The sequence below is a fragment of the Pseudochaenichthys georgianus genome, chromosome 19 (assembly GCF_902827115.2).
Source record: "Pseudochaenichthys georgianus chromosome 19, fPseGeo1.2, whole genome shotgun sequence".
NCBI lineage: Eukaryota > Metazoa > Chordata > Actinopteri > Perciformes > Channichthyidae > Pseudochaenichthys > Pseudochaenichthys georgianus.
In genome coordinates this window covers 19778697-19802640 of record NC_047521.1, presented here as the reverse complement: position 1 = coordinate 19802640, position 23944 = coordinate 19778697, and the positions used below count along the sequence as shown (strand labels likewise).

General features: G+C 39.3%; 2 protein-coding genes across 6 annotated transcripts; both read right to left on the bottom strand.

The window, feature by feature from the left end:
* Window positions 1-1258: 1258 nt before the first annotated feature.
* Window positions 1259-6214, bottom strand: LOC117464508 (uncharacterized). 4 transcript variants are annotated; one of them, XM_034106968.1, is made up of 6 exons: window positions 6090-6214; window positions 4824-5396; window positions 4582-4704; window positions 3405-3492; window positions 2874-3132; window positions 1259-2129 (listed from the first exon to the last, which is right to left on the bottom strand). In XM_034106968.1, exons 1-6 carry the CDS (start codon window positions 6136-6138, stop codon window positions 1980-1982), a joined length of 1242 nt encoding a protein of 413 aa, XP_033962859.1. In that variant the 5' UTR covers window positions 6139-6214; the 3' UTR covers window positions 1259-1979. The 4 variants fall into 4 exon arrangements, with proteins under 4 accessions (XP_033962859.1, XP_033962861.1, XP_033962860.1 ...); XM_034106970.1 differs by having other exon boundaries at window positions 1259-2126; XM_034106969.1 differs by having other exon boundaries at window positions 4824-5393.
* Window positions 6215-13678: 7464 nt separating this feature from the next.
* On the bottom strand, window positions 13679-22427 carry znf281b (zinc finger protein 281b). 2 transcript variants are annotated; one of them, XM_034107646.1, is made up of 7 exons: window positions 22244-22427; window positions 19603-20124; window positions 19349-19459; window positions 19120-19243; window positions 18206-18289; window positions 17958-18076; window positions 13679-17654 (listed from the first exon to the last, which is right to left on the bottom strand). In XM_034107646.1, the coding sequence occupies exons 2-7, from the start codon at window positions 20050-20052 to the stop codon at window positions 16050-16052; spliced, it is 2493 nt and encodes an 830-aa protein (XP_033963537.1). In that variant the 5' UTR covers window positions 20053-20124; window positions 22244-22427; the 3' UTR covers window positions 13679-16049. The 2 variants fall into 2 exon arrangements, with proteins under 2 accessions (XP_033963537.1, XP_071062866.1); XM_071206765.1 differs by having other exon boundaries at window positions 18206-18299; window positions 19121-19243.
* Window positions 22428-23944: the final 1517 nt, after the last annotated feature.

Genomic DNA, 23944 nt, shown 5'->3' with positions numbered 1-23944 from the left:
GTCCATAGAAGCACATGGACATCCCGGAAAGCTGAAAATGGACGCTAAGGGCCCCCCCCTTGCGTTGAAAATGGACGCTAAGGCCCCCCCCCTTGCGTTGGAAAAAGCCGGCAGGGGACTTGACATAACGTCAACATAGGCCGACATGGGAGTGAGGATGTGTTGCATCTGCAGCCAGGAGTAACCAGCCACGCCCCCCTGTCACACACCAGCCCTGCAGAGACAGAAAGACAGAGTAGTGAGGGGTAAAAGGAGCATACAACAAGTTAAACACAAAAACAACAAAAGCCCCATGCAAAACATAACAAAAGCTGACACAAGCACATACAGTACGTCATTAAAACTGTATGTCTACAAGGATTTTTAAAGGGTGAATTTGTTTCAAACAATAGTAACCTAGGAAAGGTTAATCAGCAAAGCACAATAGTGTACTTTGAGGACATTTCAGTGATTTAATTAGTCAAAAATATATTTGGACTGTTATGGAGTGTTAACCCCTTCTTCATCACTGCTTGTGTTAGTTAAACTTTGGCGCCTTCCAGTGGCAGTACAAACACATACACACTGCAACCACCTCTACATATTTGATTTCACAAAAGCCGTTAAAAAACATCATAATAATAATATTTATAAAACTTATAATAGGTTGCGTAATATAATATAATATAATGTGCAAACCATCATTTTTCTTTTTTTATTACTGCCGATTGTTATTCCATATTTTTTTCCATTCTATTTCAATGTAAATACTGCTATATTTTACTTTATATATATCTTTTTCAAATATTTTTTAATGTTTTTTCTTAAAATAGTTCTCTATCTGTGTTTTTTTAAATTTTTGTTTTACTGTTATGTATGCACCATGACATTAAGTGAAATTCCTCGTACGTGTCAACCTACCTGGTAATAAACCTGTTTCTGATTCTGATTAATCATTACCAGGAGCGACCTGCTCTGCGAACGCGTTCACCTGCAACAACAAGCACTGTATCCAGTCCGGTTGGCGCTGTGATGGCATGGATGACTGCGGGGACGGCTCTGATGAGATGAACTGTCCCACTCGTCTTCCCACCACGTGTGACCCCAGCTACTTTAACTTACTTTAACTTTAACGTTAACTATTTAAATACACCGTGAATATCATAAGTAGTGTAAATGTCATTATTTTGTGTGTGTTTAATGTAATGTCAATTTTTTATTGTTGAAATTAGGTACATTTCCTAAGGATAATATGAGTGACGAAAAAAAAACAACTGAATAAGTATAAGTATTGTTGTTTTATTTTTCCATGTTGAATACAGCTTGGTATCAAGAAATTGGTTGGAAATAAAACAAAATATGCTCACAGCTGTACAAAATAATACATCAAACTGTTTCAATGTAGTAAACATTTTACCCAAATTATACTGAAATATATAGGGAGGCATCTGACATGCCCTAATTTAGGAATAACTCATTAAATGGTATGCGAACAAAGGAAACCCGTCTCATTCACAACAGCTGAGTTAATGATAATTCTCATGATAAACAACACATTTCACATACAGAACGATTACCTGTAAATTCATGTTATGTGACGACCCTCACATAACATATTCATTTATTTATAATAATATATCGAACAGCTCCTCGTTTGAGGGTTTACAAATGTGAAATCGTTAAAGAGTAATATCCTAATTGATTGACAAAAATGTTGAGAAACCTTTAAAAAGACCCCCATTGTATCTCATATTCAGAACTTTGACAAAGATGAAAGAAATACACACATTATTTATAACAGCTTATAATTAGTAAGAATAGAGTTTACACCTTTTTTTCACATTTCTCCAGCTATTGCACAGGACCTGGTGGTGTTTAGGAATAAAGTTATTTGTGGGGGAAAAAACAAAAAAAGGAGAATGTTGAGGTGTTCCTGACCCAGTTTCTGATCTGGGTAAATGTCAATGAAGGATTTGTGCTTCCTCATTAGTCAAACCGTCTTAGTGCATGTAAGGGCTGCTGTGGCCTTGGCTCTGAGCGTACGGGTTGTTCTGAGGTCGACTCTGGGAATACGGGGTGTTCTGCGGGCGAGCGTAGAGGCTGCTCTGTCGAGACTGAGCATACTGGTCCTCATTGTCCTCGTAGAACTGCTAAAATGGAAAGAGAATTTTTGTATTCAATTATTTCAAAAACCAATATATTACGTTTATCTTAACCTGATAAATGTTTTCTCTTCTGCTCAGCATTTTTTCTTTTTCTGTTGGTCTGTTCTCCTTTTTTTATTTTTACAAAGGACATGTTACAAGATATAGAATATATGGGGGACCCTATGGGGGATATATGTCCCATGTCCAATTATATCTATAGCCTCAATATTTTTGAAATAACAAAAAATGCATGTTTTGAAACTATATTAAACATGTGTTCTAACAGATTATCTGTTATACATCCATATGATCTGTTTTATTTTTTTTCATTACCGCCTAATTTTATTCCATATTTTATTCCATTCTATTTCTATATAAGTACTGCAATATTTTACTATATTTTTGAATTATTTTCTAATATTTTGTAATGTTCATTTATATGGATGCACCAGGACATCAAGTCAAATTCCTTGTACGTGTAAACCTACCTGGAAATAAACCTGATTCTGATTATTTGAGTAAAGTAAGTGTAGAAAAAAGATTTTGTCATGAAAAATATGAACTTATCCTCTGAACAAAAACAACACATTTTTATTTATGAAGAAACATGATCATTTAAATGAATGGATCTCAACACTTTCCCAGACCTCTTTGCTTTAAGGACATTGTTTCCATTTTATATTCCTAACTATTTACAAACTACCGTCCAACTTCTGTCCTCTGTCTATCACACAGAGTCATGCTCACCGAGTTCCTCCCAGCAGGGATCAGGTTCTGCCGGCTGTTGCTCTGAGTCATCTCCAGGTTGGTCCTGCTGTCCCAGCTGCTGGTGGTCATGGCCCGTGGGATCCTAGGCACCCCAGCATTGCCAAAGGCTGACTGGCCGTTACCTAGCCCATTAGCCGGGGCTACGTGGCTGTGGGCTCCCAATGGCGCCTTGACAGGGAGTTGGCTAACATAAGAGTTCCCAGTGTCTGCTTTTTTGCAGCTCTTTTTCTTTGTGGATCTAAAAAGAGTACATACAATTACAATCAACTTTAGCTTTATCTGTCTTGTCTGCACTATATACTTCATTGTATTAGTAGATAGATTATTCTACAACTCCATCTGTTGCCAAATGTGTGGTGCATTAAGAAAATGTCAGGTTAAATGCAGCTTTGTCACAATAGAAAAGGTTCATAATCAATATGATGGGTGGGAGATTGAGAGATAAACATGGCTAAAACATGACAGAGTCAACAATGAATGACTGGGCAGGTGAATAGATGTGGGGCTCACCTGACTGCCACTACAATCAGAACAATGAGCGTGATGAGCAGCAGTCCCCCGAGCACAGAGCCAACGATTATCAGCGACAGCTTGTATGCTAACAAACACAATGACAAGGACATTTACAACAAGGCTATTGACATTTCGTACAACTTTTGACATACAAGTGTTTTAAAATGAAGGGACAACAAAGTCATAATGGACCCCGACTTTTCTTTACATCAAGGTCTGTTCACAGGTCTCATGTAAAAGTTATAAAGCCTTTTGTAAAATCTGATAAATGTGTCTTTTTAAAAAGAAAATTAAATGAGATGTCATCCATTTTGCATACATTTTATAGGTTATTGATTTCTTCTGTGTCATAATAAATATTTTTGATAATGTATTCTTTTGTGGCTGTCGTTTCGTCTTAATGGTCAAACAGATATTGTGTATACTCACAATCGCCGCATTTTAAACCAGAATAACCAAATGAACAACAGAAAGAGAAGAACAAATAGTCATATATAATTTAATTTTAAACCAAGCCCTTAGTATGAGTTGTATTTTTTTTTTTTAATATGATATGGCATTTCAACCTTACAATACACAGGTATTGGATGATCCAACAGATGTTTGACCACTGGGACATGCTGCAAAGATAGAAAAGGTTCAGGTAGTGTCGTTTAGTTAAACAAAGGCTAGTATGTCTCACACACACACACACACACACACACACACACACACACACACACACACACACACACACACACACACACACACACACACACACACACACACACACACACACACACACACACACACACACACACACACACACACACACACACACACACACACACACACACACACACAATCTGTATGTCTCTACCACACTAAATGCCCTTACCAATGCATATCCTTTCACTGTAGATGGTGGTAATGTATCCAGGCAAACATATACAGGTAAAAGTTCAGTATTTCATGAAATGAGTAAGTAGCACTTTTTTCCTAAAGATGCTTATCATGTTGACCAACCTGATACTACTAGACTTCAATGAATCTTAGCTTAAAACTAAAAAAGATTAACACTATACTTTTCATTCCACAGATAGGCCTTACATACAGGCCTACACTTTAATATTACAAATCATTTAGCCAATTCTTAGCATGGACTGGAACAACGTCATAGAGGACAAATACTCACCACTGTCACAAGTTTTGCTGATATTATTGTAGAAATCACCAGTCAAACACAAGCATGCAAAGGTTTGATTGGCACGAGGTTCACAGGTGGCCCCAGCGCCACATGAGTTTTCATTACAAGGGTCTAAGGCCAGTCAAAAGAAGATGAAAAAAATGCACAGAACACTAGCCTACATGATAATCATTTTTGAAACAATGACATCTTGGAAACAGATAATATGTTTTTTTGATAAGTGACATTACTTGGAAGCATTGTCGTTGTAGGTCCTGCTGTTGTTGTGGTAGTCGTCACTGCTGTTGTATTGGTGGTAGTCACTGCTGTTGTATTGGTGGTAGGTACTGCTGGTGTACTGGTGGTAGGTACTGCTGTGGTACTGGTGGTAGGTACTGCTGGTGTGGTGGTAGTCACTGCTGTTGTTGTGGTAGTAGGTAATGCTGGTGTGGTGGTAGGCACTGCTGTTGTTGTGGTAGCAGGTACTACTGGTGTGGTGGTAGGCACTGCTGTTGTTGTGGTAGTAGGTACTGCTGGTGTGGTGGTAGGCACTGCTGTTGTTGTGGTAGCAGGTACTACTGGTGTGGTGGTAGGCACTGCTGTTGTTGTGGTAGTAGGTACTGCTGGTGTGGTGGTAGTCACTGCTGTTGTTGTGGTAGCAGGTACTACTGGTGTGGTGGTAGGCACTGCTGTTGTTGTGGTAGTAGGTACTGCTGGTGTGGTGGTAGTCACTGCTGTTGTTGTGGTAGCAGGTACTACTGGTGTGGTGGTAGGCACTGCTGTTGTTGTGGTGGTAGTTACTGATGTTATGGTGGTAGGCACTGCTGTTGTTGTTTCACATTTATGGAAGATTTAAGAAAAACACAAAAAAAGAGACATAATTGAAGAGGCCTACAAATTACGGGTCCAATGTCTAAAGCTCAATCAAAGCTATTAAAACCAGACTGGAGGGTGTATAAGGAAACCCAATAGACTTCCTTGATTGAAATAGGTGACAACAAGGGTCATAAGATAAAGTCAGATTGTCTGAATTAACACAGTAGTTAAATATTTACATTTAATTGCGTTTAAACCAATCGTACATAAAACAAATTGTTGTTAGGCCAATCTTATAGGCATTATGAAAAGTGGGCCTTCATTTCTGACAAGCTGTATACCTGGCTTTTCAATTTTGAACAAAACTGATCAATTCTTTTTTTGAGAAAATAGATGCATACATTAGCAATGTTGTTTCAGCCCTCAGTCTATATCATCACTTCCATTTTACCTGAAAGGGTATCACTTGATCTAGAACCACGCAATATCTTCTTTGGATCTTCTACTTTCTTATAAAAACCCATTTCAACACAAGATCTGTGATGATTATATTATTCTGGATAACAACCTTTTACATATCCATAAAAAATAGACTGTGAGAAAAAACTAAATGTTCCTCTGTTATAAAATATACATTACATTTCTCCTATTTATTTGCGAGAGGCTAACGACTGATACAAATAAAGGTTCAGCCAACTTACCAAGACAGGCCACAACCAGCAAAAGGCGGAGGTTAAATTCTCGAGCCATTGAAAAATAACTTACTGACAAATGTTACCAAGAGAAAGAGAGCCAGAGAGGTGGGTGAGTGGACGAGGATTAAGGGCTCCAGTGTCCTCCACTGGCAGTTTTAATCATTGGCCACTCCCTTGAGGGCGGCACCATGTGCCAAAGTACATTTCCCGCCCAGAAAAAAAAGACTTGGAGGTCCCACTTCCCATGTCTCTGTTTGTTTTTTGTTAAAGACCAGAAACTGAGTCAGATCTTTGAGACACATATCTATAGCCATCATAAACACAACATATTTAAATTATAGAGAAAAACCAAAGAAGAACAATAGGGCTGGCCTGGCTGTTTGTTTGCCAAATGATCTTTGGGAAGTGTAGCGTGAAAGAGGAACCACTTAATGAATAATCACAAACTGTCTTAAAATGACATAAGAGAACAGGCTAACATCCTCTGCACACAGCAAAGGGCCTGAGTGATGATGTGTTTGGGACAATCCTGAAAGTCAAACCTAACATCATTGATTATGGCGAAGATACGCTTTGTGTTAGAAAAAAAAAAACAGTTTTCAACATAAAGTGTTTCACAAGACATCCAAGTTAATAGAGATATCTAAAATGTAACAAATGTGAAAACATTATCTTAAGTCAGGTAATATTCCTCACACATCATCAACACGCAAATCTTCCCATACGCTGCAGTAAATCATAAAAAAAATTGCAATATAATTAATAATACATTTGTCTATCCAACAGATCATCACATACAGTTCATTTCTGTTGTTTTCTGCAATTGTGTTTTTGTTTATTTGTGTAAAGATACCAATAAAATGTCTTAAAATTCTTATCTTAGACCTTTTCCTTTAGGAACAGTCATATCCCACACAGCTATGGTCATGTTGTTTATCTCTTATATCATAGCTACTGTATGTTCAGACATAATGTTTAAACATAGTATTTTGTAGCCATATACTGTTCATATTTCTCTAAACTTCTCAGGGAAAGTGGTTTGTTTCTCTTTTGTTTGTAATAACGGTTAATAAAGGCACAGTTTAGGAGAACCAAAAAAAGGAAGCAATGGCCGCCGTCAGTAAGGCAGATAAGATGAAACTGTTGGAATTATACCAGGTTTTTTGTATATAATGAGGAAGCTTTAAAGCAGAGGAGTGTTTAATTATAGGGGTTATAATAAATATATGATATAAAACTAATTACAGTTACAATCACGTATATATTCCCTGGGTCGACAGCTGAAACCATGTGGAAACAGAATTAGAGGATTGACGTAGTCATTTATGACAATTTTCAGCTTCTTTCTTGTTCAAATAGCACATACAATTGTACATCTAAGCCTCAGACTTTATAAGTTACTTATAGAGGCCGAAATGAACAGGAGGGGCAAAGATTACATTCCTTGCCAGTCATTTTATGAATTTATGGCCGTTTCACCAGTTACCATTCACTCCTAGGACAGCTTCTGTAAACATGATTTCTCCACAGCACCATTTTTAACATGATTGTGTCCGACTCCATACAGCGAAACAAAAGAAGCTGCACCCATGACGCTAAATGCCATTAAGAACAAATGTCTTAAAATGTTGCTTCAGAAAGTGATTAAATCCAGTTTGAACTGTCTTATCAGAAAGCAAGTGGACAATAAACCAGGGTGGGCCGCAGGAAAATGTGACCTTTGATTCAGAGACGTCATAAGATGTGAGATATTGTGATCTTGTTGTTAAACTGTCTACAAAATAAGCATTATGAGACCTCAACTTGAAAGTTTGAACATTTGGTAAATCAAAGTGTGTTATCAACCTTCCCCTTCACAAGTCTGAAGTTATGTTTTAATATTTTAAAGTTCATTGATATATCTTCTCATCAACACCCATAAAAAGGTTTTATCTCCAAGTTGACTTTGATCCCAGATCTATATCTAAATGAACACACAACTGACTAAAGTCTTACGCCACTGAAGCGTCACCATGGGTGTCAAATGGCTAAAATAGCCTTTCGATAAAAACCGTTTGACCAGTAGGTAAAAATGGTTCAAGCCCTTGTTTCCATGGGTGTTGATTTGTAGATAAAAAAACAACACTTTAGTTAAAGTGGGGGTTCCACACTATAAATGATTTTAATACATTTGTTTTCATATTTTCAAAACACTGGATTGGAAACTGCCCTCACTCTTTAATTAAATGGGACCTATCATGCAAAATGCACTTTTGTACGTCTTTTATACATGAATATGTGTCCCCGGTGTGTCAGGGAACTCACCAAGTGTCAGAAAACACAACCGTCTCTCTTTTCCTCCGTACCCAAATCTCTAAAAACGGGGCTGCAATGGATCTGATACAGACTGATCCAGATTTGAAAATAGTGTGATGTCAGTGACGAGGAGCTCCGCCTATATGGCCAACTCTCCACGAATCAGGCGAATGAGAGGTTGCCGTGGCATGGTAACAGCATGGTAACATGGCCCCCTCCTTTGCAGGGGGGCGTGGTCAGCTGCAGTGCATGCAAAGACAGGGTGGAGGAGAGGAAAATAGAGCAAAATGAGGCATATCTAAAATGCATGATCTGTTTGGTATTTTGAAAAAAAAACGTATAAATATACCTTATATAGGTATGGCCCTACAATATATTATTCAAATATAGCATGATAGGTCTCCTTTAACTTATGACTATATCTAAGTAGTTCATATTTGGGGGAAATATGATACATATGATAATACAGGGGTTACAATATACTGTGAAAAATCATGATACTCAAAGCAAGGTGATATATTGAGATTTAAAAAAAAGTCTAATTTAAGGAAAACTCAAAGCATTAAGAACACACCAGCATATGAATAACGTCTGAGTTAAAACATTTCACATGATATCAGAACAGTGGGATCTGCATGTACCTTTATTACAGTCTCTGGGAAATTTAACATTATGTCACTTTATTTGAGAAGCCCCATTGGTGCCTATCTTTGCAAAATATTGACTGAGTTAATCTTTAAATGAAACCAATATTTGAATTCGATAGTATTTTTTGGGGTCAATGCAGTATCACAAATATGATATCGCTGTTCGGTACTGTACTGATTGTTTCTTACACCCTTGTTAAAAATACGCCTATATCCTTTAATTATAATAAGTTTAGAAACAGACATGACTTGTTTTTAAAATGCATGTCAAACTGTTTCACTATATATGTAAATAGACATCATTTTTGCAAATTCATCATTTAAATACATAAATTCAATTGTCAGGCCTTTGGAGTGGATAGATTATAACATTACAACATATGATATATGATAGGACATTCTCTTTACCCAGACATCTACATTATCACAACAATGGGATCTACTATGTACAAACTATCCAATAAATCCCATTGCTTTGTTGAACTAGAAGGATTTCACTCTGTATTTCATCATCACCTACCTTCAAAATAATAATAAATAAATAATAAATTGGTTAGTAGCGAACCATGGGTTTATTATTAATTTTTTATATGATGTGTGTGACTTCAACAGTATATTTTGGATCCGGTAAATGATTAATCCCTGCACATTTAGACATCGCCGATATAATTCCCCGGCTACATTTGTCAGCGGCAGGTTTTATGAACATGTTGCCCTGAGTCAACAGAGGTGCGATGGCGGAGCAGTAACTGCATCTGTGTCTCCTGCTAGCTGTAAGTCCAAAGTCACTCGCAGTTACGGCCATCCTCGACCCCACCCAGCCTGCTGTTCCTGGCAGTGATTAGAGTTAGAACATGACGTTCATGATGGAGAGATACCAGCTTTGTAAAAGGTGGCAGTGCCAGTCAAACCCACTGAGACCCTTAAGGCTTAACTCTGATCACGAGGCTCCTTCAACAAGAGACTGCTCAGAGATACTGCTCATCTGCCTTCAAAACAATGACAAAAGAGCTATACACACCAAGACAGGAAGCTAATGATTTGCACACATTCTTTGTACCGACTGAATATTGTTGGATTTTCTTATTGTTTTATAACCCTTTCGTCAGACAAGGACTTAAATACCGGGTCATTTTTGAAAAAGCCCAGACTATCCAGAGGTATAAAGTAACTATTGATGCTAATTATTTTTCTATTTTTACTTGAGTAACATTTTGAATGCAGGACTTTGACTTGTAACAGAGTATTCCTGCACTCTGGTACGCAATATAAACCATTTTAAAATGCATTGTTGACCTATCCATAAACACCACTACCGCTGATCTATTCCAGACAAAAGGCCATAATAACAGGCTCTCTTCAGTGTCTGGGAAACAGGTGTAGGGTGAACAGTGTGAACACTAAAGAATCTGGTAACATACGTTCAGTACCTATCAGGAGGAAGCAGGTACATTTCAACCACTATAGTATAAATGATCTGATAACGTTTTACCTGCGTTTACGTCTGTCAGGTGGAAAACAGCTCCATCCTCTGGCAGCAGGTCGTTTCAAAACGATAGGAGGATTCACATTAAAAACACATTATGTATTGAAGGATCACATGACTGTCACTCACAGCAGGAGCAAGGTGCATCCAAAGTGAGAATGCAAGTCACTGTTGTCTGGTGGCTTCTGTGTTGAAATACGACCTGCAACTGGGAAAAAGTGTTCAAAGCAATTATTTCATAATCTGAGGAGAAAACGAGAAGTTTTAGAAACCATATCATCTGAATTACAATGTTTCCTAAAAATATGTAACTGAAAAACAATCACAACTAGGGCTGCACGATATATCGTGTCGTGACAATAATCGCGTTATGCGCATGCAGGCAGGACGTGCGATTTAAAAAAAAAAAAATGTAGGAAGTGCAATATTAAGTAGGCAAATTAACTCAAACACGTCATGTTACAATTCTTTTGCTACAAAAGGAAAAGGTACTTGAGTGAGTGACATGCAGGCTCTGCATGCACAGCAAACCACCAATCACAACCATTCTTCATCAGATCACAGCAGGATAACCGAGCTAGCTCAACTTGTTGCTCTGATAACTTAAGATCCAGAAGTTTGTGACTAAAATCCTTCATCCGGTTAAATATCGTAAAAAAATACCAATTGTATAGCATTAAAGTTGAAGAAAGGATGGTTTGCAGACAAAAAAAACGTTTTTTTCTTCAATTCCTGTATTTCTTCATATCGCAGGAAAGAAAATATCGCAATGTCAAGTGTGCTTGTAATGCCTTAAGTGTGTATTTACATTACACATCACTATTTAGTTTTTGTTTTGCAATTCCTAATTCAGGGTTCATACACTTTTTCACCAATGATTTTCAATGACTTTTCAATGACCTTTACCTAATTTTCCATGACCAAAAAAAAATTACCACTGAAAATGGTTTATTTGAACATGGAACAGGAAAATAAGGTCTGCATATGAAACATGTAGTGCGTATCTAAAACAAATCAAATAGTAGGCTTACTAGATTCTACACGCTAAAGTAACTGTAGTCAGGGATGCAAACTCATCCGGTATGAAAAAGGTGACAAGGACCCGAGCCCCCCGACCCCAACGGAATATCGGCTTTAAAATGAGGAATAACAGGATGTTAGCAGTCAGAACAACTAAAGCAGCAGGTAATAATAACAGAAATGCCAAAGAGTCACATCTAATATAAATATACAAAAGCATTTATTTTAATTGTGTAGCAGTCAGTTTATAATTTTGGCAGCACTGTTGAGCATTTTGAACATGTATTTTCATGCCTCTGTGCAAGGCTTAGTCTTTCTATCTGTATAGCCACTGGTGTAAAGTAACTAAGTTCATAAACTCAACAAGTACTATACGTGGGTATAATTTTGAGATACTTGTACTTTATTTAAGTATTTCAATGTTTTGCTACTGTGTACTTCTACTCCTCTACAGTTCAGAGGTACATGGGGCACTTTTCCTCCACTACATGTATTTAATAACTTTAGTTACTTTACAGATGTGGATGAATGATGTGAAATATAATCGAGTGTTGAATCAGACTTTAGTTCCACCTGGAGTAAATCCACAAGCTACCCTGCAGAATACAAAGTCCTTCAAACTAGCTGCACCTTTACCAGCTTTGAGAACACTTTCATGATCAATCATTATAAAACATATATATATATTATTCTGAAATGGACCAATCTGCACAATGACTACTTTTACTGTCGCTACTTTCACTATATTTTGATGAGAATACTTTTCTACTTTTACTTGAGGAACATTTTGAATGCAGGACTTTTACTGTAACAGAGTATTCCTACTCTGGTACTTCTACTTTTACTAAGTACAAGATCTGAGTACTTCTACTTTTACTCAAGTACAAGATCTGAGTACTTCTGCTTTACTCAAGTACAAGATCTGAGTACTTCTACTTTTACTCAAGTACAATATTTGAGTACTTCTACTTTTACTCAAGTACAAGATCTGAGTACTTCTACTTTTACTAAGTACAAGATCTGAGTACTTCTACTTTTACTAAGTACAAGATCTGAGTACTTCTACTTTCACTCAAGTACAAGACCTGAGTACTTCTACTTTTAGTCAAGTACAAGATCTGAGTAATCTACTTTTACTCAAGTACACGATCTAAGTACTTCTACTTTTACTCAAGTACAAGATCCGAGTACTTCTACTTTTACTCAAGCACAAGATCTAAGTACGAGTACTTCTACTTTTACTCAAGTACAATACCTGAGTACTTCTACTTTTACTCAAGTACAAGATCTGAGTACTTCTACTTTTACTCAAGTACAAGATCTAAGTACTTCTACTTTTATTAAGTACAATTTCTGAGTACTTCAACTAAAGTACAAGATCTGAGTACTTATACCACCTCTGTTTATAGCCTATGAAAAAAACTATTAGAAAACGAAGGCTAAAGCTAACGTTAGCAGATAGTGACAATGTATGCTAGCTAGCTAGCTAGCTCAACGATTCCTTAAATAATATTGCGACAGAAAAACGTTTCAGTTCACATCACGCTCTGCCGCTCTGCTCTGAACACCTGAACGGCCCGTTCTAACAGCTGTTCAGTCTGTGCCACAGTGACTCCGCACAGTTAACGAACGCACCGTTGCTGATGTAGTTGACCCTCATCCCGGAGCAGCAGAGTTCAGCCGACAGGCAGGAAGACTCGAGCACACAGCTCGCGCTTCATATATTAAAAAATGACACCATGCGCGTCATGATGGCACATAACAGCTCGCGACCGCAGATTATTTCGGCGATTAGATAAAATGTAAATTATATTTGACGCAACTTTAGTTACATTTCCATGACTTTTCCAAAACTTTGGGAAAAATATTGTTTTCCATAACTTTTCCAGGGCCTGGAATTTGCATTTTGAATTTCCATGAATTTTCCAGGTTTTCAATGACCGTACGAACCCTGCTAATTATCTTCAGATTTCTATCAAATGATGTCAGCCATTTTTCTATGTGCTGCTGTCATTGCCAGGAAAAGATGTTTGCCCAAAATCTTTTGTAAAAACAGAACAAAATAATACCAATAATTAGAAAAAATAAACAATATCAGGTATCACATGAGCTTCCGAGAGACATAAACCACACCGTCTTCTTTTTTTGTAACAAAAAGTTTTATTGGCTTCTCTAATCCGTTCATCTCAATAACAGGTACAGCCTGGGAAATCATATCACATGGGGTCTAGAACAAATAAGACAAAGGGGATGGGGAGGCCTCTGCTACAACATTTGGTATTGAGGTGAGTCAGAAAAAAAGCCATAGAAAAATGTCTTTATCATGCATACTGGAGAAAAACTCAAAAAAAAAATGAGAACACACATTTGTAGTGTTTTTGTACATTTCTGTAAACAATATCCTTCTAGAGATCATATCAAAACACATTATGGCAAGTAACAAAAATAAGGGATATAACGAGAAAAATGAATGTTCTATGAGGCATCTAGAATGCAACACTGCTTGGCGTGGATGTTTTTACAGAAAAAGAAAAATACATTTGCATTTTGACGAGTCATTTGCTCTATAATTGTAAACACAGGCAGTGTTAAAATGATTATACAATATGTCGAACCTATACTACAAATATTTCCACTACATACATGAAACGCGTGTCCCTGCTTTCTTGCGCTTTAGTGATATGAGGTATATTTAGGTCAATCGTATCGTCTTTTTTTTTCTCCGTCTCTCACCCACTCTTTTTTTTTTCTCCTTTAGAAAGCATAGTGTTTGTTTGGAGTGAGGTGGCTGGTCAGTCTTTGTTCCCTGTGATCTGAGCAGCTTCAAAGTCTCTTGGCTGTGGAGCTCACAGACATAGGAAAAGGAAAAGGGGAGAAGGGGGGGGTTCGGCTCACAGGAAATCAACTAAATTAAATATCAACCCTGGCTGCCGGGATAGAATGGCTTTAGCCACAGAAGACAAAGAAGGCCATTGTTTATTCTTGTGAGTGCAGGGCTGCATTTTGGGAAAGGGGAGGGGGGAATAAGTTACCGTTTGTGTTTCTCAACTGTATCATTGAAGCAGTTTCTTGTAGCTACTACCACAGTGGGGTTAAAAATATCATTAAGAAATAGTCGAGGGGGGGAAAAGGAGGTAAGAGGTATTGGGATTACTTGCCAAAAATATCTGCTACTGAGTTCTGTTGTGGCTAGTGGAGAATAAATAAAAAGGGGTTTGGGGTTCCAGCATGTCAGCCCGTCTCTCAAAACACTTAAATACAAAGAGGTACTCTCAAAATATTGTATAACAAAGTTATGGCAAATCTTTTTACAACATCACCCGACAGACCGTAAGAAAAAAGCAACAAAATACATTTAGATGCCCATGCCTACTCAACCCCTATTCAAACCCGTTAAAATACTCCCTCCCTCCCACCCCCCAATCCCGTTCACAGTTTTCTCCTCTTAAAATAATAATAATAAACATTAGCATAATAATCACGTATCACATATGCAAATTTAATGGGTTGTTGTTGCTTCCAATGATGATTTGTTTTTAAAAAGTGCTTGTTTGATTCCATTTACACAAAAAAGGAACAGCAAGAGTGGAGCAGAAAGTGACGACGACAGCAACAGCATGAGGAAAAGATCTCCGATGATGTTTCTGAGACGCCCGTAACAGCAATGGGATGAATTTAGTCTAAGCTTCTTCTTTTCTACTGGCCAAAGCAGGCACAACTAGAGAAGTATGCGGTTAGACGAGATTCATTAACCGACGCCTAAAGCTGACAAGTTACCTTAAAGATGCTGTGTGCTGAACTCCACTACAATTTATACTACCTCGTGTACACATGTGGCTTTCAAAAGAAATGTGGATGTCTTCACATTGATGTCTTCACATTGACACAACAGTACCATAATCTCAACAAAGCTACACGCAGTAGAAACCAAACATCATGTATTGTAATTTGTTGTTTTTCCGACGAGTAAAAAAGAAACAAAAAATCAAAGCTTTGTAGTCTCAAAGTACACCTGTAAAAACTGTGCTAATTGCATCTCATAATACAAAGTCTTATTACACAAATTTGACTATTTTTCCTGAGTTAATATGTTTCTTGTAACAGACAATATATACTTTTTTTGCAATTTGAATTCTGGGCCTTTCCCTGCCACACATGTTATTATTGAAATTATCAACATTAGCCATTATTACTTTACAATGGTATGATTGGTAAAACACAAGGGTTTCCAAAAAAAAAGAAGCAAGTTTATAGCTACCCTCTAAATGTTTTAAATTACATTTAAATCTACGGTACGTTCATATCGAAATCACTACTCTTAAACAAAAATGAAGCGACTAAATACATAATAAAAATGAGAATATTTTAAAAAATTGCATTTGAGGCCATGAAAGACCCTCCCTGGTCATTTTGTATTAACAATTAATGGCAGTGTTTTAAAAAACAAAAATTCGGATGGGTGTGGGGGCTGCGTGGACAGTAACAGGAGCCCCCTGCTGGATTCACCTCGTTTGACCCTTATCTGAAACTTTGGCTTGTCTGGGTTTTTGATCCTGTACTCACTGGCTCGCCGACGTCAGCTAACAAACTGGTATACCCTGAGAATTCTGACACTGGAGTCCGTATTCGGTGGTCCACCTCCACCCCAGGATCGCTGCCGTAGCCCAGAGGGGTCCGCCGCCCTGACTTGAACTGGGAGCCAAAGGCCTGGGCGAAGTTCTCGATCTGGTACATGGTTTCTTTTGGGGTGTTCAGTGGGGACAGGTCTGGGTAGCTGGAGCCGTTGGTGGGTGCAATGCCCACTCCGGACTTGGGCTGCGGCCCCTTGGATCCGTCTGCCGAGGCAGTCAGGTCCTGGGGAGGTAGGTTGAAGGTGCCCGGGGAGTGCTGCTTCTCCAGCTGCTCCGTCAGCTCCTGAGAGGGGGTCAGCTGCTGGTGGCTGGTGGGCTCCAAGCTGAGGTGGTAGCCCGCCTGGGAGGGGGAGCTGACCAGCATGCCGTAGTGGGACTTGGAGGACGACGACGAGGAGTTTGACGAAGGGGCGACAATGGGAAGCGGGGAGGACACAGAAGGCGGGTAGCCACAGTCCAGCGGAGATGTGGCGTACCCGTGTTTGTCTGAGAAGAGGGGCCCCGTGGGGCTGGAGCTGCTGGACAGGAGTGGAAAGGGCCCCGTTTGGCCAAGGCTGGGGAAGGGCCCGCTGTGGCTGGTGCGCTCCAGGGCCTGCAGGAGGAACTTCGAGTACTCGCTCATCACTGCATGCTTGTCGCCACCGTTGGGGGAGTCGTCCTCCAGCTCAGGGGTGACGGGGGCCGCCGGCTGGAGGTCGACGTGGTGCGGGTGGTCCGACAGGTCGAAAGTCACGTCGTGGTGGTGTTGCCCCTCTGGCTTATGGCTATAATGCTCGAGCAGGGTCTGCAGCACCTCGTCGGGAATGCCTGACTTGTCGTGCTTGAGATCCAGAGGCGAGGTGTCCAGCATGGCCAGCGTGGGCTCGGGCCCCAGGGAGCCGTGGATGACGCTGTTGCCCTGGGATGCCATGTGCAGTGAGCCTGCTCCATAGTCATTGTTTACAGCTTGGAGGTAGCGCCGCTTTTTCACAAACTGCATTGCATCATCGTAGTTGCTGCTGGTGGTGGGCCCCTGCTTGTTGAGCCCGGGCCCCTGGAGCAGACCCATGTTATCGAGGCCCGAAACCTCCACGTGATCCATGGAGTCGTGCTTCTGCCCCAACCGTTTCTGTCCGTCGGCGGTGTCTTCCAGAGCGAGGAGGCCCTTGTCCAGATCCTTGCGGCTGGCTTTTTTAAATACCAATTTAGGAGTACGTCCCTGCATGTTGGGGTCGGAGCCCGAGGGGTGCTCCATGTCGAAGTCCTGCATACTCATCCCCCCAGAGGAAGAAGCTGCTGATGCCGAGGCGTTCTTCTTCCGCTTGCCGCCCTCTCCGTTTTTGGACTTGGCCCTCTTGCGTCCGGAGGTGGTCGAGTTTCCCTGAGTGAGCGAATAGCTGCCCTGGCCTAGCTCCGCATCGCTGAGCTCCAGCATGCTCGGGTCCAGGCCCTTCTTTATGGCTTCTCCACAAGTCCGTTTGTGCTTCAGTAACCGGTCTGTTCTTGAGAAAAACTAAAATTGGAAAAAGGAGAACATGGATAAGGATAAGGGAGAAAAACCAAAACCGTTCTAAAATATTGCTCTCAATGACATCTTTTAACTTCACCAATCCCATTTGAGACAGGGATTTAAAGATGGATTTAAGTGTGGAATGCACAGAAATAAATGTTTTTTAGATTTGCAGACAAAATGATAATAATGCATGTTACTGATACACATAATTCAATAAAGGATCACTTCAAAAACAGCATCAAAAACATATATAAAAGCCAAATTGCAGAAGACATCAAATCAAAGAGACCACAAATAACCTACTTGTTGACATGTATCGCAGCGATATGGCTTCTCGCCACTGTGTGTCCTTTTGTGTCGCTCCATATGGTACTTCTGGATAAAGCGCATGTTACACTGGTCACAGCTAAAAGGCTTCTCTCCTGAGAAAGACAGATGACGGTGTTAGAGTTTGTGTAACTACAACATCGCTTATGCAATCTGATTATGCAGATAAGCAAAGGGATGTGTTCCAAAAACACAAGACCTTATATCCAAGGGCAGAAACTCACCACTGTGGATCTTCTCGTGCCGCTGGAGAAGATATTTCTGGATGAAGCTCATGTTACACTGACTGCACCGGAAAGGCCTCTCACCTGTGCGATCAAGAGTACAACAATCCGCTCACCACATTAATTATCTCCTAGCCCGTCACCCGACCATATGGTCACAATGACAGTTAAAGCTGTGGCGTCTCAAAGACGTATGAGACTCACGTGCTAAACACGTCATATAGACATCTCCTAGAGAAATGGTGTTATATTGTGTATTTAGTGTGACACATAAGATAAAGAACTATACGAAAACAACTTATTTCCCATGTTTAAATTGTGACATGCCGGTACGCTTGGAAGAAGTAATCAGGAAACAAGGCAAGTGATTTCAAATAAACTGAAAAAAAGCTTTCCTCCAAATCTTTTATGTGTTTAAGTTCTAAGAGCAAAATGAGGTATTCCCAGCAAAGAGGATGACTAAGACTTCCAGAAATACACGAGTAGTCATTGAGTCATCTGTGGCTTCTGTGATTTCCTGGTTTTAACTATGGCCCCAAGCACTCATGGGGAAGGGGAGATTAGTTAGACCGGAGGGTAGTGAAGAGTGTAATATTATTTTTTCCAAGAGCGCTGTTTTTATTATTGCCTAATTGTGTTTTAGTGCAATCCTGCTGACATAGCTTAAGAGCAGGTAACATGCAAATTGATCACGGGAAGTATAGTTTAGTACAAGCATAGTTTCATTATAATGTTGTTAGCTCTAATACAGTCTCAACCAGGCGTCTCTTATTGGGAGATCTAATCAGCAATGGTGCATAGTGAAAGGAGGAGTGGACATAGCTGGTTGAATTTAACATCAATCAACACATCATTTAATATAAATATATAGGATAAGAAGTAAAAGGCATTGGCAAGCAGCGAAAGCCTCTCACCTGTGTGTATGAGCACATGTCTGCGTAAGTGGTAGGAGCTGCGAAAGGCCGCGTTACAGTGCTCACAGATATGTGGTTTTGAGTTGGGGGACATGCAGGCTCCTTCTCCATCCAACATCATGGCCTACAAAGAGAAAACACATCAGAACATGTTAGATACTGAGATATTCTTCAGGCAAATAGCACATTTTGCTGGTGTATTGACGGGGACCACAGATAAGGGATTAACCTTAGCATCGTTGCGTTTCCTTCTTGCCTTGCCTCCCTGCCCGTCCCCGTTGTTCCTTCGCCCTCTTCTACCTGCAGACTCTTTTGGCTCTTTACCCGGTCTTACAGGCATCTGAGGACACACAACAACAACAACAACAGGGTAAATTCAGTAAATGGCAGAAAAGGGACATCAATTGAAAGTTAAAAGGGTGTACAAATGCAAGTTGAACTAGATATCACTAAACAATATTAAGAACCACAACCCCTTCTCACCTGTTCTCCAAGGGAACGGACGTTGCTGAGGCTGAGGTCATGAAGGAGCATATTCTGGTGATTTTGGTGGTGATGGTTGCCGAAAGACATGTCCGGCATGTCATTATTACTTTTCCCCGCGCCCCCTCCAGCACAGTTTACCCCTACTCCTCCACCCCCACTGTAGAGGGGCATGCGGTAATCCAGCTCGCTTAGTCGCTCCTGCTTAATTCCCATACTGTGGAGGAAGCCCCCTGTGTTCAAATTGCCCTGGTGGTCTGGGGGCGAGTCGCGTTCTTTCTTCAGGATCATCTCCTGAGGAAGCTCGCCCATAACCGACTGGGTGGCGAGCCGCGTAAAGCTGGTGACCGGCGGCAGGTGGCTGAACATAAGCATACCTGGTGCAAAATTGGGATCCATGCCACCATTGCGCAAAAACTCATTGCCTAATTTGTCTTGGATAATACTCATGGTGGAGGTGTTGCTTTGTGCAGGGAAGAAGAAGGGCAATAGGTCTAAAGAAGAATGCAGGAGAAGGGTTTCCTGAAAGAGAGAGAAGAATCATGTTAATTATTGGTGATTTTAGACATTGATACGTATAATACAATTACAAATATTTGTCAGGTTTTGTAATTAATGTATTTAAAAACACCTAATGTCTAAGGCCACTCAACCTAAAGTACTTCTCACTTGTCGTTAGCCTTCAGTGTGTGCATGACAATGTTCTCTCAATTTCCCCTGTGGCCCATTAATTACGTAATTGGATTTATTAGGCTTTACGTAAATAGTCGTGAGAAACCTCTGAATTAAAATAAACAGCTCACTTTGTGAAACTGTCAACACAACAGTGAAGCAATAAATTGTAAATACTGTTTATACTACATGAATGTAAAATATAAAAGCAGTTAGTGGACTTTTTCTTTTATCTCAAACCCAGCAATCTACTTTTGGCACAGCTTCAAGCCAACATTTATATTCTTTTACAATTAGTATGTTCAATACTTCAAAGAGACCGTACCGTCGCAATGGCCCAAATTCCACATCAATCCCCAAATGAAATAATAAATAGGTCAACCATCATGAAATAACTTAGTATTCTCTATAACAAACACAAAATAAAGATATTAATACACATTAAGAGAAATGTATAACACTGTATTATTGAAATACAGATCTCTGGTTAATAAAAAACAGAGACACTAAGATTGTGAATTATATGAATGATATATGTTGTGTGAGGGTATAAAGTAAAAAAAAATGAAGCTCTATACTTAATAAAATACAAGCTTTGGAACTAAATCGGTTCTATCGAATTAGTTTAATAGTAAATGGAGAAAAGAGCAAAAACCTGCGTCTGAACCCTGTATTGTTCTGCTTGTGGCATTTAGCACCACATGTGTTTTGGAATGTAGCCAACATAAAATGTGTGCAAAAGCTTGAACGCCTTCAGACAGACATCCCTATTGTTTTTACACTTTGATGTATACTGAAGCACACCGCTGGCCATGTTTGGTTAATAAACCATCACGAATAAAAAAGCTGGGGGGCATTGATTTCAATACAGGCACATTACTCGGTCCACTACACTTGTCTAAAACAAACGATATTTAGGTCAAATACAGCTAGACGTAACAGTCAAAATAGGCAGGCTTGATTTGTTACTACGTGTATCGAAAGGAGCACAGAAGACTGGAGTGAGAATGTATTGTTTAGTCTACACTAGCCGACCATTTGGCTCCTCCACACTGAATTCAACAGAAAGCGGACGAGCTTTTGTGATGCATAATAGTTAGCTAGTTAGCATAGCAAGCTAGCCGGTTTACCACAATGAGACACAATCAACGCACCTTTACGTCCTCAATCAAAACAATAGGCTAAGACAAACTAAAACCAAAGATCGGCCATTCACATAAAGTCAAACCAACAATCAAAGTTATGTTGACTCAATCAGCCATGTATGTCTTTGATAAATGTGTATTTTTATCCTATATTATCGATGTAACGCAACGTTTAGCATGTTACCTAGTGTTGCTATCAAGCTAGCTAATGCTAAAACAGGATCCATGATTTGATGCCATTAACGCATATTGGCTATTTAAAAAAAAAAGAAGGTACATATATGAGGGGAAACATAACACAAACAAAGGCATGAATCAATTCCATAGAAGCAAATACAAAACAGTGGGACATGTACATTTTAACAGCAAGTTTTAGACAAATAAGGTCATCGGTATAAATTACTCATTCTCCAATTCCCAAGCTTTGATGACGCTCGTGAAATCAAATCTGTCTGGCTTCGAGCAACGCTGGCGCTCTATTTATTGTTAGCTAACTTTAGCTGTAATTGCTCCCGGATAAGCCTTACCAGCACATTTAGCTACCAAACACATTCCTCGGCGACTGCTGTACACGTGGACTTGATATCCAGTGCTAAACAAAACTGTACGCTTTGAAGCAGCTGTGTTTATAACAATCAAGCTGCCATGAGCTAGCTAGTTAGCTGCTAGCTTGCCCCGAATGAAAACCCGCATTACGGCCCATGCAACAGAAACAATGATGCTGGCTCTCGGTGCATCTCACCGTCTCACAATTCCGTCGGGTAAAATCTCGACAAAGCTTAAGCATTCACCACAAATAAAATACTATTTCGTTTCCCACTCACCTACACATGACCGCAGTTGGTTAAAACGTGCCTGTATTCTCTCCGTATTCGCCGCTTTGGGGGTTTATTGCCAAAACATTGTTCTCCGGCGGTCGCTGCTTTCATCCATCTTGTCCTGGCGCGGGGAATTATGGGTGTAGTAGGGACGGGTCGTGAGAGGAGACAGGCTGGTGGAGTCTGCTGAGGGAAGAGAGAGGCTGGACAGCACAGAGTGAGAACTATAGTAATGTAAACAACTTGGACACATTAACATGAACACATCATGTAATGTGGAGAGACATGGCGTCGTGAAAGTCTTTATCTTTTTTAATTCAGGATTCAGAAAACGTCCCAAGTAAAACACATATCTCCCAGACATACAGATTGTTAACAGCTGACATGACAGAAAACACCTACATTAAACGTAATGTAATTATTCAGAAAATTACACTGGAGGATATGATATGCCACACACATTAATTTATGGAAATAGTTTAATTGGAAGATAAAACAATGTATTTTTCAGGGTTCGTTTGAAAGATTCAATGTTAGATAAAGGTTCAATATCACTTTAATGTTGAATGAAATATGTGATGAACGGTTGGATGTATATTTGGGAATGTGCAGTAGGCCTACTGAAAGGATTTTGGCAAAATATAAAAGAGGATAACATATGATGAAAATATCGTTCACAATGGATCCTTTGTTGTCTATACATAGAGTAACATTTACTTTGTTGCAATAATTGTCAGGTTTATATAATACACATGTAATTTAGGTACATATAAGGTACTTAAATGATAACATTTGATTTTTTCCGATTTTCAAGTGAAAATCATGAAAATGTAGATGAAAAAAGCTAGAAAACCATAAATAAATAAATACTATTAACACATACATTACAAACAGAGAGCAAAAGTAAATTCATTAAATCAATTAAGTAAAGGACATTTCCATTCATAATAAAATAATAACACCTCATAAGAATATGGATGCTGATAAATAAAAAATGCCAATGCAAACTGCCACAAATGTTGAACTTTGTTAAAAAATTAAGACTGTATTGCTTTTTACGTGTATGATTCCAATATATATATCACCATCTTCACAGTGAATTGATTTATTTCGATATTGATTAATGACTAATTTCATTAGGGAATTGGCTCCACGATAGTATTGATCAGTTCAGGGGTAATCTGCACTATGAATGAGAAAATCCCTGTTTCAAAATGTAATTATAAAATCACATTTGTTGTGTTGTCTCCACAAAGTGAATGTTCATGAATAACTGATGATGGGGGTGAACAGGGCTCATATTTTGACCTTATTCTGTTGTCTTCCTTAGATTGAGAACATGTTCTGTTGTTGTGTGATGCATTCACCATGATGAGTGTCTCCTTTTCCTTTATTGTTCAGGCACTACATTTGTGGCTTCGTAGAAATGGTTATTTCGAATGCTAATATAATAATCCTTGGGAGCTTTCGTTTCTCCACTGATGCATTTTTATTTGACATTTTATATCAGCTAGAATTAGGAAAATGAGGACACTGTGTGTGTTTCTCCTGCAGTTTGTGCAGTGTTTACCACACTTTACATGTTCTTCTGCTAAAAGCAAAACATGTCTCATTAACAAAAGAAAGAGTTTTTGTTATCAACCTGTTATTGACAGATATCAGATTAATGCCTTACAGTCAAGAGTTCATGCGATTTGAGGGAGCTAA

Excerpts from the sequence above, each read along its gene's own strand:
- znf281b (XM_071206765.1), bottom strand. The coding sequence starts at position 20,052 with ATGAGTATTATCCAAGACAAATTAGGCAATGAGTTTTTGCGCAATGGT. Across the intron at positions 18,300-19,120 it reads GACATGTGCTCATACACACA|GATCGCACAGGTGAGAGGCC; the intron begins GGTGAGAGGCTT and ends TGTTGTACTCTT. Across the intron at positions 18,077-18,205 it reads GCACGAGAAGATCCACAGTG|GAGAGAAGCCTTTTAGCTGT; the intron begins GTGAGTTTCTGC and ends TGTCTTTCTCAG.
- LOC117464508 (XM_034106968.1), bottom strand. The coding sequence starts at position 6,138 with ATGGCTCGAGAATTTAACCTCCGCCTTTTGCTGGTTGTGGCCTGTCTT. Across the intron at positions 5,397-6,089 it reads GCTGGTTGTGGCCTGTCTTG|CAGTGCCTACCACCATAACA; the intron begins GTAAGTTGGCTG and ends AAACAACAACAG. Across the intron at positions 2,130-2,873 it reads TCCCTGCTGGGAGGAACTCG|CAGTTCTACGAGGACAATGA; the intron begins GTGAGCATGACT and ends TTTCCATTTTAG.